The sequence below is a fragment of the Mizuhopecten yessoensis genome, unplaced genomic scaffold (assembly GCF_002113885.1).
Source record: "Mizuhopecten yessoensis strain PY_sf001 unplaced genomic scaffold, ASM211388v2 scaffold8205, whole genome shotgun sequence".
Lineage (NCBI taxonomy): Eukaryota > Metazoa > Mollusca > Bivalvia > Pectinida > Pectinidae > Mizuhopecten > Mizuhopecten yessoensis.
The window spans coordinates 230,321-243,589 of NW_018407431.1; the positions used below are offsets into that span (position 1 = coordinate 230,321).

The 13,269-nt window shown below is 36.9% G+C and overlaps 1 protein-coding gene across 2 annotated transcripts in view; it reads left to right on the top strand.

The window, feature by feature from the left end:
* The window catches only part of LOC110455353 (helicase domino-like), a 105,071-nt gene that overhangs the window by 43,021 nt on the left and 48,781 nt on the right, over positions 1–13,269 (top strand). For both annotated transcript variants that reach the window (XM_021505434.1, XM_021505435.1), the window contains 8 exons: positions 2,467–2,565; positions 4,682–4,859; positions 5,287–5,423; positions 7,779–7,889; positions 8,443–8,694; positions 9,067–9,203; positions 11,785–11,971; positions 12,382–12,573. In XM_021505434.1, the coding sequence (XP_021361109.1) occupies positions 2,467–2,565; positions 4,682–4,859; positions 5,287–5,423; positions 7,779–7,889; positions 8,443–8,694; positions 9,067–9,203; positions 11,785–11,971; positions 12,382–12,573 (1,293 nt within the window). The remainder of the gene's footprint in view (positions 1–2,466; positions 2,566–4,681; positions 4,860–5,286; positions 5,424–7,778; positions 7,890–8,442; positions 8,695–9,066; positions 9,204–11,784; positions 11,972–12,381; positions 12,574–13,269) is intronic.

Sequence of the window (13,269 nt, forward strand, 5' to 3'; positions counted from 1 at the left end):
AGGGTCTGCCCCACCCTTGCAGACTTGGCCCCTGGGTCATAACTTTGAAACGGTTGAGATCCCCACCCCAAAACTATATATACAAATGCTTGGCAAAAAGAGACAAATGCATTCACGATATTAGAATCGATCCTTGAGTCTGGCAACAACTCGAGGGACCTAGTTTCTGAGTCAAAGCTTGGAAACAGTTGAGATCCCCACCTCATAACCATACATAAAATTGCTGGGCATGAAAAATCTAATATAGCTATGCTACAAGGATTGGCCTTGGGGTCTGGCATATTCCCTTGATCTCATTTGGAGAATAGTTTGCCATGATTGCTTAGGTATCCAGGTGAGCGATACAGGCCCTCTGGGCCTCTTGTATTATTTCACCTGGAGTAACCATATTTGGTTGCAAGGACATCTTGGGATGGCCAAGTGCAAGAAGTAGGTCACTATGACCTCACAGTGATCTATGCTTTGACCTGTGACCTTACCTTTAACAAAACAACTTAACCATTACAGAGATGCCTTTAATGTTGTATTATGTATCGGGATACTTTCCTAACAGTAGGTGCATCCTGACATAAGTGTACTTTTTGTTAAACATAGAAATCATTACTGGTGGGGGGACTACGGATTGCCTTGCAATGCTTTGCCTTGTTTAAAATGACTTTCAAGTGACTTATATTCTTGACCTATTCTGATCGCATTTCGTACGTCGTCCGTAAACTTTTTACATTTTCAACTTCTTAAGAACCAGAAGATCATTTTTTTTTCAAAATTGGTCAGAATCATCCTTGGTATATGTAAAATTAGGATTCCTACCCCAACCCCAGGGACCAGGGTGGGGCCCCAAAGAGAAAATATTTCAAAAATCTTCTCCAGACTCTGAGGAAGTACAGTCAATTTCTCTGCATGGATGGAAAGATCGTCAAGGGCTTTATGTAAATTGTACATTTCAGTACCCCCGAGCTATCCGTTCTCCCTTTGGTAGGGGGTCAAGTTTACTATAGTTTATATAGGGAAATAACACTTTTGGGTATATTTTGTCAATTTTCTATAGGAAATCATTCTTACCTGTTGAGAATCATCCTTGAAGGAAGATGGTATCATATTGGTATCATATTGTAAAATTGGGATTCCTGCCTCAACCCCAGGGGCAAGGTATCATATTGTAAAATTGGGATTCCTGCCTCAACCCCAGGGGCCAGGGCAGAGCCCCAAAGAGAAAATTAACCAATATTTCAAAAATCTTCTTGAGACTCACAGGTACTACAGTCAATTTCTCTGGATGGGTGGAAAGATGATCAGAGGCTTTATATTGTAAATTTCAGTACCCCCGGGCCATCTGTTCTCTCTTGGGGAGGCGGTAAAGTTTACAATATTTATATAGGGAAATAACACTTTTGGGCATATTTTGTCAATTTTCATCTGGAAATTATTAATACTTGGTTAGAATGATTATGATGCCAGATGGCAATTAGATGGAATGAGAAAATCAGATACTGCCACATCCTCAGGGACTGGAGGGGTGGGGCCCGAATGGGGAAAATTCAAAAATACTCTTCATGGATAGAAAGGTCCTAAGTGTATCATCGGTTTCCCAGGGGTTGGCCAGAGAGGAAAATTGGCTAAATAACAATAGATGTTATATTTCTCAATAGCAAAATCATTTATTTGAATAGTTTTTAAAGTTCTTAACCTTTGGTGACAAGTATTGTATTTCACTTTGTTTACATGTTGATTTCCACATGTCAACAGTACCTATAATATAACTCAGGTGACCACTTGGGCCTCTTGTTATGAAACATGATGGCCTGTATGTCTCCTTTGGCACTGATGATTAAGCAAGTCTCNTATAAAAATAAAACTGTACTAAAATTGGTATAAGCATGATGAAGTGGGCTATGTGAGCTTCACATTTGTAAAAAAGAAAGAAGATTTTTTTGGTTCGAGAATAAAATTTTGGCCATAATCCGAAAGGGTGCGTACACATGAAAAGCTAGCTTTACAGGAGGTAAAATTTTGACAACAGCACACGACGCAAAATTGCAAAAAATCAAGTTTTACAACTTTACTGGGACCCAGATAATTCTGCAACCAGGTAGGTAATCTTTAATTTCAGACAGAGCTTAATCACTAGTTGCGGGGGTCAAGTTTTGGGTTAAAAATAGCAATTTTGGCATTTTTTGGTAATTTTTGATGTGGTAACCATGGTTTTCACACAAGTGACAAACATAGAAAAAAGAGGTTTATACACTTCTCAGTACTTAATATGGATTGTAAATGTAAGGCAGTTTACAAATATATATACATGTATACATGTGTTGTGTAGGGTAAATCCACTGTGTTTACATTTCCTCAACATGTGCCTTGTTTATCAGAGTCGGGCCATTTCTACTGTATACTGCTACCTGAATTGTATATGTTGAAATCGTTGTAAGAGATTGAGGATGATGATGGCAAATGTTGTGTATTCAGGGTGATGCTGAAGAAAAAGGTCCTGGTAAAGAACTGGTGGACATTGCAGCAGAAGCCCAGAGTTTACAACCAAAAGGTTACACACTTCAGACCACAGAGGTAAGATCATGGCCTGATTGAAGCATGTTTGAAAAGGGATCACACTACAACATTGCTTACATGTGCCATTTCCTTATATATTTATATAAATATTCTTTTCTTACAAAAAGTGGAAAAACAACTGTAGATTCCATCTTATTTTATCAAACAAATATCATTGAATTTTGATAGCTGTTGTATCTTTTCTGTTTTACAAGATTTCATTGACATTATTTCATCTCCACTTTTAGATGTGAATAGTTTCAAATATGAATGTATTGTAACTGGCTTATTTGTGTTGTTTATGTCCTTCGTTTTTAATTGAGGTGTGTTATTTCTGAAAATGCATTGTTTTGATATACCGTAAAAACTCGTGTAATTTGCGCTTGTACTTTTTTTGGCTGAAAATACTGATAAAAGCATCTACTCGTATATTTTGCGCATCAATTTTCCCCCTCAAAAACGATGTCCAAAATGCCCGGAAAATTGACCCCCGACACGAAACTTTGATACAAATATCCACTTTCTAATATCATTTATTAATTAAATGTTTATAAATTTAATTACTTAAAATCTTGATGCAGATGCAAATCAATGTTTGTTTTCTTTAAAGCATGCCGTAACATCAGACTGAACACGTGCGCATTTCGGCACACACCAACCCAACTTACATAAACATTCATTGTCTTGCACAACCCTTCACAAGTAATTATATATAATGTTTAGTGTAGTAATCATAGATTCCTACCTCAAGTTGAAAATTATTAGTAGACACCTATTATGACCCTAATTATTATCCCCCACAAAATGTGTTACCATGGAAACAGATAGGCATTATCCGGACCAGAGCTCTGAAACCGTTTAAGATAACTACTCAAAACTTTGTACAGTTATCAAGCTAGTACTCAAGTAGTGCCTTTTGCTATGGAGAAGTTCTCCATTTAGCACTTTTTCTGCTACCATGGAAACAGATAGGCCAAATTACAAATTTCAGTTGTATGGATCACGACTCCAAAATCGCTCCAAGATAACTACCTGAAACTTTGTATAACTATCAAGCTAGCATTCTGGTAGTGCCTTTTGCTATGTAGTTTTTTTTTTTAATTTTATTTTTTTTGAATTGGTTACCATGGAAACAGATAGTGTTTCCGGAGTAAAATGTCAAAACCTTTCAAGATAACCTTTTTGTACCTGAAACTTAGTCCACTTATAATCCTATCACTCTAGTTGGGCAAAATTACACATTTCACGGTTTCCAGTTGACACTAGTATTTTGGCTTACAGGACAAAGGGCTTCCCCACCATAGTTGGAGACAATAATACAAATTATATTTGATAATATCCATGAATGATTTATAGCTCATCACCGACAAAATATGGAGTGTGATGTTTTCTCAATCAAACAACACCAGATATTTTATCAGTACAGTACTATTGAAACATGATGTGGTGTGTTCATGACAGGAATTGAAAGACAGGTTGGTTACGAACTTGTCACACATTAATTAATTTTTAAAATGCAGTGTTTCTGTATCCTGTTTTATCTTGTGAAGATGATGGGCCTATAAATTTGCTGCCAAAATGTTAGCCGCTGAGAACGTAATTGATATGCATCTACCGTAAGAGGATGGTGTTTGCCAACTTCATTTTGATTTTTTGATTAATTTAATAACTTAAGTTAATTGCCTTATCAATTCATATAGCAGCACAAATATCTATTTTGCATCTTTTATTAATTTTTAATTCAGAATAAATAGTTAAATGCTCATCTGTCTGCAAGTTCTGTGTACAAACAGATCCAGAGAAAGTCCCGTCTTTTCAAGATGGTGGACCATGCAATTCGTCAATCTTTCTTAAAAAAATCCTGAAAACGTCTATAGCTATGTAATTTGCACACCCCCTACTTCAAACTTAGATTAACACACAAAAACTGCACAAATTACACTAGTTTTTATGGTATATTAACAAAGATTTGTAGAAATGGACTAATGATCAACAGAGATATAGTCACAATAGCCATGTTATAGTTCCAGTGTATTGGGATTTGAAACCTTGTGGTATGAGCTTTTGTGAGTAGGCTCAAACCATGTGTTATTGTCTACATGTCGGGTAAACATGTGTGTATGTTCCTTTCCAGGTAAAGACCAAGGTGCCCTTCCTCATCAAGCATACACTGAGAGAGTACCAGCATGTTGGGTTAGACTGGCTGGCCACCATGTATGAAAAGCGTCTCAACGGAATCCTTGCTGATGAGATGGGTCTGGGCAAAACCATTCAGACCATAGCTCTTCTAGCCCACTTAGCCTGTGATAAAGGTAGTCTTAGTCACATAATCCTCTAGCAAAGTGTATAATTTTGTGGAGAGATATCATTTTACACAAATGTTAACTATTAAAGACTCCACCACTCATAAATTATCAGAAGTTCCTCCCAGCCCACCAAATATTCATGTGTGGAATAACTATTATGTTGTAATTTTTTGTAAAGAGTGTATTGTTCATTGCTTGTTTGTTACACATTCCTTTAATCAACTTGGTTTAAAGCAACCTAATGGACTTAATGAAATATCTGTAATTGCCTTTCAGACAAGTTCATTATTATTACTTTTTTAATGTTTTCCAACAACTTTGTTACAAATAGTAATGAAAAACAAAAATGAGTAAGGAAATGAATTCTTCCCAGCTTAAGGTGCAAGTTTTCCTTTAGAGTTGGCAGAAATGTATAACAAGACATCTGTTGTAGGTATCTGGGGCCCACACTTGATCGTTGTGCCCACCAGTGTGATGCTGAACTGGGAGATGGAAATCAAGAAGTGGTGTCCGGCCTTCAAGATCCTCACCTACTATGGCAATCAGAAGGAGAGGAAACTGAAGCGACAGGTATCTACCCAGTGTTTTTGCCGAATTTTAACTTAAATGAATAGCACTTCATTTTTTTAACAAGTGGTATGTTCATGATCATTTTTATAACAAGTGGTGTGTTCATGATCATTTTTATAACAAGTGGTGTGTTCATGATGAAGATGTGCATACAGGAACATACAAGACAAAATTTAAGTGGCAAAAGCATCTTTCTCAAGAAACTACTTTATATGATATTTTGAAATTGACATGGGCATGTTGTATTATGCTCAACAACATTTCTGTCCTACACCAAAATAAAAGGGTCTGTTATAATCTGCTTGAAATTTCATTGATAAGAAATTTATGCTTGTGAAAGAGCTATTCTGACCTGGAGCGTACTGCTTTCCTGTGACAGGGTTTGTTTTTATTTGGTATGTAATGAACAAACTTTATGCAGCTGTAAAATTGCAAGAAAAGTAAACTTGAATTATTACAATTAATGCAGTTCTTTATGAAACATTCTTTTTGTACGCCCGTCAAATGACAGGATGTGTTATGTTAAAAGTCCTTGAAAACTTTTTTTGGCCTTGAAACTCCTTGAATTTAGCTAGAGGGCCTTGAAAAGTCCTTGATTATTACATTTTCAACAATTTCGAATGTTAACTGCGTCTCATATAAATATATAAAAAAAATCGTTAATTTTCGCAAACTTGATGCTATCATTCTGATTATCGGCGTCGTTGGGTTAAAAGTTTTGGGTTCCGATCCGGGGCTTTAGTCACCACCACTGCGTGATTGAAGGGAGGTAATTCATGATGCGCAGTGTATATATATACATCCGTCTGTTGATTCAATGTGGGTGAGTCATGATCATAATTACGTAGTAATCGTTATATATACAACAGGAAGTGGGAGGGGACTTAACTGGGCCAGGGAAGTTAAATGTGACCGTTTTAAAGTTCACTGTTCGTTGAATGGGAGAGTCGGCATTGAATGAAAAGTCATGCGAAAGGTGTGAAACATCAACATGCTCAGGGCGTCATTTCAAAAAAAAAAACATTACTTGGCATGAAAGTTGAGAAAACTGAATGGGACTGAATTGGAGGAGGATATTAACGATCTTAGAAAAAACTAAAGCAGTCCCAACAGGACCAAGAACCGCTGTAAAAATCAGCAGATGTGTTGTCCCTTAGGGCGGAGACGGGGTAATCTTACCCACTTGTCCCATTCTAATTCTTGCCCTTAGGGCGGAGACAGGGGAATCTTGCCCACTTGTCCCATTCTAATTCTTGCCCTTAGGGCGGAGACAGGGTAATCTTTCCCACTTGTCCCATTCTAATTCTTGCCCTTAGGGCGGAGACAGGGTAATCTTTCCCACTTGTCCCATTCTTATTCTTGCCCTTAGGGCGGAAACGGGGTAATCTTACCCACTTGTCCCTTTCTAATTCCTGCCCTTAGGGCGGAGACAGGGTAATCTTGCCCACTTGTCCCATTCTAATTCTTGTCCTTAGGGCGGAGACGGGGTAATCTTACCCTCTTGTCCCATTCTAATTCTTGTCCTTAGGGCGGAGACGGGGTAATCTTACCCTCTTGTCCCATTCTAATTCTTGTCCTTAGGGCGGAGACGGGGTAATCTTACCCTCTTGTCCCATTCTAATTCTTGTCCTTAGGGCGGAGACGAGGTAATCTTACCCACTTGTCCCATTCTAATTCTTGCCCTTAGGGCGGAGACAGAGTAATCTTACCCACTTGTCCCATTCTAATTCTCTTCGCAAGAGTGCAAAAAAAAAAAGTTGAACAGTGCAAAACCTCGACAAACTTGATTGAAGAGAAGGTTTAAGCTCTAAAGGACTGTTGATCTAGAGAACACAAAACAAAGCATTATTAAAACGTCTGAATTTATTTATTGGTTATGTTGTCTGTAGTCATAGACTGTAGATTCAAATTTTGTATATACAAGGACCTAATATTTCATTTGAAAATTGCCTTGAAAAAGGTGAAAAGGTCCTTGAAAAGTCCTTGAATTTTAAATTGTTTGAAAAAGTTTGTATGAACCATGCGTTATCATGTAGGCGGTGGGTGTTTGGGCCAAACGGTGTCCGGTCGATATCACGAGTGATTTTCAATGGATTAACTTCAAACTTCATAGGAAGGTTCTTAGCCATTATAGCTCGGACAAGTTCGACAACCACCATTGTCCAACCATAATTTATGGAGTTGTAGCCCTTTATGTACAACCATTCAGACAACTGCTCATATAATGTCTCGACGGGCGTAATATGTTTCGTTATTGTATACCTAATTTAGTCAAATTATTTTAACAATATTTTGATGCAGGACTAATCACAGAATGTATTTGGAACAGATCTAATTTCAACACATCTATTCCAGGGTTGGACCAAAACCAATGCCTTTCATGTGTGTATTACCTCGTACAAACTTGTAATCCAAGACCACCAGTCTTTCAGGAGGAAGAAGTGGAAATACTTCATTCTGGACGAGGTGGGAGCTCTTGTCATACACCAAATTTCGTTTAAAAAATGAAATTAAAGTGTCAAATCACATTGAAGTTCTTTCAATAAGGTATTTGGTTAAAACTTAAAAGTTCAGAAAGTACATCTGCATGAAGTTGATGAGACAAATGATAGCCTGCACGTCGTTGTGGCACTGTGGATTGAGTAAGTCTCGTACATCAAAATCTGATGTTGTTAGGTGATGCAGTAGACTGTGTCTAAACATGAACATCAGAAACATGAGTGATGTTGGGGTTTCATGTGTACTAGCTGATATATTCACTGATGAACAGATCATTCAATAACATGAAAGCGGAATGCTATTGACAAGACAAAGATATAGAAAACCTTATTTCGTTCATATTAAAAATCTTAAACTGAACTGTAAAAGTGAGAAAATGCACTGTGAATGATTTTCTCTTTCATGATTAATGAGAAGCTGAATTTGTCTCTTGATAAAAAATAAATCATCTTTCATTCCTTACACTCTCAGAAATTATATGATATTGATCAAAACTAAATCATTCAAACTTTTTTTACAGGCTCAGAATATAAAAAATTTCAAGTCCCAGCGTTGGCAAACATTGCTGAATTTCTCAAGCCAGCGCCGCCTGTTGCTAACTGGTACGCCTCTCCAGAACAATTTGATGGAACTTTGGTCCCTGATGCACTTCCTCATGCCAAATGTGTTCCAGTCCCACCGCGAGTTCAAGGAGTGGTTTGCCAACCCCCTCACTGGTATGATTGAGGGCAGCCATGAGTACAACGAAAGCCTCATCAAACGTTTACACAAGGTGAAATGTCCACGTTTTACACAACCTCGGCCTGGCTGAGATTGTACCCATCCTGCGACATGAATATTGTCCAAATGCAATATTAACCTTCTCCAAACAAAATCCCAATCTGTATATTGTTTTCAATTGTTGTAATAAGATATTGGTGTAAATAGATTGATCATATGGAAATTATTTGGTTTTCAGATTGAATTTTTTTTCTTGTAGCTTTTACCAGAATCATAAATGTATTTTTGTTTTGCTATACTCATGAATGAATTGGGGAAAAATCTAGAATATAAAGTGGTAGGGTAACACTCTAATTAATGTCTATAATGACAGCAAAATGTATTTATATCGAATCTCTTATCATTTATAAATATTAACTTTCAGGTGCTTCGACCGTTTTTGTTGCGGAGGTTAAAAGCGGATGTGGAAAAACAAATGCCAAAGAAATATGAACATGTAGTCATGTGTCAACTGTCAAAGCGTCAACGTTTCTTGTATGATGACTTCATGTCTCAGGGCAAGTAGGTACCAAATTCTGACATGGTTATGTGCATTAATAGGCCTCTTGTCCATCAGTTAAACAAGTGAACAAATGTTAGAAACAACATGTATGACATTACTCCTTAGACTGGATGTACGGTGATACACAGATGTTAGAAACAACATGTATGACATTACTCCTTAGACTGGATGTACGGTGATACACAGATGTTAGAAACAACATGTATGACATTACTCCTTAGACTGGATGTACGGTGATACACAGATGTTAGAAACAACATGTATGACAATACTCCTTAGACTGGATGTACGGTGATACACAGATGCAAAGCATTGTGTTAAAATAAGGCTATAGATAAAAACATTGCAATACTCTTTTAAGTATTGCAATATAAAACATTTTCACAAATTTATATCAAACATTGTGTATAGGTACATCATGGAAAGGGGGTATTTTGCAGCATAAAATAAGGTCACTGTCCTCCATCTGACCTTTTTTACCTGACCATAAATACAATGTTTTGCAGGTTTTCCCAGCATATCTATGAATGGGCTTCAAATTTTGTAGATTTGCAGGGAGTTGGGATGTCCATGAAGTCCATGCTTCACGTTGAATCTATTTTTTTCCAAATGTTGATGATATTTTCCCAAATTCTCCTTTAGGGGTTCTTCCTCAAAATACCTGGCAACCCCTGTCAGCCTAATGCCTGTTGAGGGAGTCGAGACATAGAGTCACCAAGTCACTTGTCTGTAGTGTCTGTGGTGCTAATGTAACTCGGACATAAAAGCAGCATTTTGCCCTGGTCACTCTCGTCTTAGACTGACCAGTTTCCTATTGGCTGGCTACAATTTATATTATCTCCTGATGTTCGGTTTGGTATGCCATGGATCGACCAGTGGCATCATAGCACAGAAGCGATCTGTTTCTCAAAACATGACACAGAATTGTATTTATTATTATCAGTAATTGCTACCAGGAACAGAAGTGATTTTTTTCATTGTATGACATGGTATACGAGTGATTTTCACGAGTTATTTTCATGAACGTCCGCTAGTGGGTGACATTTTTAACTGGAATAGCCCTAACAAATGTCAGGAAAAGGTTAAATAAAAGTAAAAGTTGATCTAGTACTGCAGTGGATCAGGTGTAAAGTGGATTGTAATTAGAAACTAACTAACTTTCAAATCTGGAAATTTGATAGAACATATTTTAATATTGTCAATCCAGCTCAAATTCTGGAAATTATAACTGCTAATTTAAAAAAACAGGTTTGAACAATGCATAAAGTCCCATAAAACGGTGTAATACAGGTTTTCCCAGCATATCTTAAGTCAGTTTATGAATGGACTTCAAATTGTGTAGATTTTGCAAGGAGCTGGGATGTCCATGAAGTCCCATGCTTCAAACTAGGGTGTTTTTTTCCCCAAATTCATGATATTTTTCTAATTTGTGCCAAATGTTGATGATATTTCTGCTTTAGGGGCCCTTCCCCAAAATAGCTGGCAAACCCCTGCCAGCCTAATAATGCCTGTTGAGGGAGTCGAGACATAGAGTCACCAAGTCACTTGTCTAGTGTCTGTGGTGCTAATGTAACTCGGACATAAAAGCAGCATTTTGCCCTGGTCACTCTCGTCTTGACTGACCAGTTTCCTATTGGCTGGCTACAATTTATATTATCTCCTGATGTTCAGTTTGGTATGCCATGAATCGACCAGTGTGATACTGCTATTTATAATGAAGAATGCAAAAATGTGATTGTGTATACTATTAATTAACAAAATGTCCGGAAAAAGTTAAATAAAAGTAAAAGTTGACAGATCTAGTACTGCGATGGATCAAGTGTAAAGTGGATTGTAATTAGAAACTACCTGTCAAATCTGGTTTACTTATGGGTAGGGTAAATGTCTAATTGAACAAAATTTAATATTGTCAATCCTGTTAAAATTACTGGAAATTATTACTGCTAATTTTAAAAACGAGTTTGAACAATCCAGGTCAACATATTTTTTTACTTGCATATCAATTATGTATTATCAAGTTCATTTTCAACTTGCTAAATCATAAAGCACAGTCCAGTATGTAATCCGAGTTCCATGTTTTCTCGAGTATTGATGGAAATTTAATTGTTATGTGTCAGAATGTGGAGGATGGGGAAGAGACTGCAGTAACAGTTGAGTTAGTTTGACAGACCACCTGTTTGCTTTGGCACATGTATAGGAAACAAATTAATTAAGTAATGAATCGGGGAATGATGGTTGGGGACTGCTTTGAGTTGTAAACAGACTAGTAGCATGGCAATACTGAAGTGTCATCTGTATGTGATGCGACATCTGTCACTTTTGGTAATCAGATTTTATGTTTGAACAATCCCATTGTAGTTTAAACATGGGTAAGCAGGGCTGGATCTATTGCTATATGGAAGTCGATTGTATTCATTTTAAAATAAAATTACGAGGTGTTCAAACTTGCAAATTTGAATTCATCAGAGGTTTTCTTTTAGAAATTTTTAACAATTTGTAATCTGTGGAAGTAGTTGGGACATAAATATTTTCATTGACATTTGATCTAAAGTCAGCCATTGACAACCGTTTTGACCACAGGACAAAAGAGACTCTAGCCAGTGGTCACTTCATGAGCGTCATCAACATCCTGATGCAGCTTCGTAAGGTTTGCAACCATCCAAGCCTGTTTGACGAACGTCCGATTGTGTCTCCATTCCAAACTGGGGGCATCACTTTTAATACGTCCTCTTCTGTCCTGGCCATGTTGGAGTATGACCCCTTCAAAGTAAGACTTAGTAGACACTTTTTTCGCTTCTGTAGCATTCTTCAAAAATAGTTGTATGCAATAAATATATTTTAAAAATGTTATGGATGGTGCAAAGTAATACGAAAATAAAATGTAGAGTTATATGCAACACACTTTGTGGTTTGTCTAAGTTGTTGAGTCTTTGTGCCATTATTTTGTCATAATTTAAATACTAAACTTTTTTCTAAAAATTTCAGGTCCTTTACTTCTTTTCTTTGTCCATACATATAATTGGCAAAGAGGTATCAAACTTGGTTAGAAACATCAGTTGACATAAAGACAAGCACATTCTTTGAACATTATTGAATTTACAAACATAAATTCTAATAAAATGATGGTTTCTGTTCTTTTGAACCTTTTATAAATATTTGGTTTTTTTTGTGGTTTAGGACGTTGACTTGCTACGGTATCCAGGACTAGCAGACATGGAACAAGACTTGCCTGCGTTTGTGGCACATCGAGTAAAGCGTCTCCAAACATCTCGCCAACTCATAGAGGAGATTGATGAACAACCTGATCCTGCTCCTCGTCTTAAACCTGGCAAACTGAAACCAGTCAACTTCAGAAGCATATCTCCTCTGGTAAGTGTGGTAGCAATATAGCACCATACAATATGTGTTTTCCTTTATTTTGTCCTTTCAATAAAAAAAAACTAGGCAACACAAGATTTTGTTTCAAGAAGGCAAGAGCCAATGATTGCCTACACGTCTCCTGTTGCATTGTGGATTGAGCACACCTTGTACAGTAAAATATTCATGTCTGTATAAGATGCAGCAGACTGTCTTAACAGGAACCTCAAAATAATATCGGATAAAGAAATTTGTTAAAGCAAAATCAACCATTTTTATCCGTGGTAATTTTTAGTTAGGAAGGTATATTAGTGAGCTCTAATGTAACTATCCCAACAGTAATATTGTAGATGGATGTTAAACTAATTCTCAACTTAACTTAAAGTTGTATTGTAGAAATATAAATTGTGTCAACATATATTTAACTTTCTGATAACTGATAAAAGTGATCAAACAAGGGCTCTGGTCAGTTTTCAATTGAATTTGCAACATTTTAAGTCTTATTGAACATATGAACCTTTTGAAAGTGTAACCATAGACAGGTGTTGTAAGATTTTTTAGGTCACCTGAGACAAAGTCTCAAGTGACCTATTGCGATCGCCTTTTGTCCGTCGTCGTCCGTCGTGCGTCCGTAAACAATTTACATTTTCGACTTCTTCTCCAAAACCCCTGAACCAATTTCAATGAAATTTTGCAGGGACCTTCCAT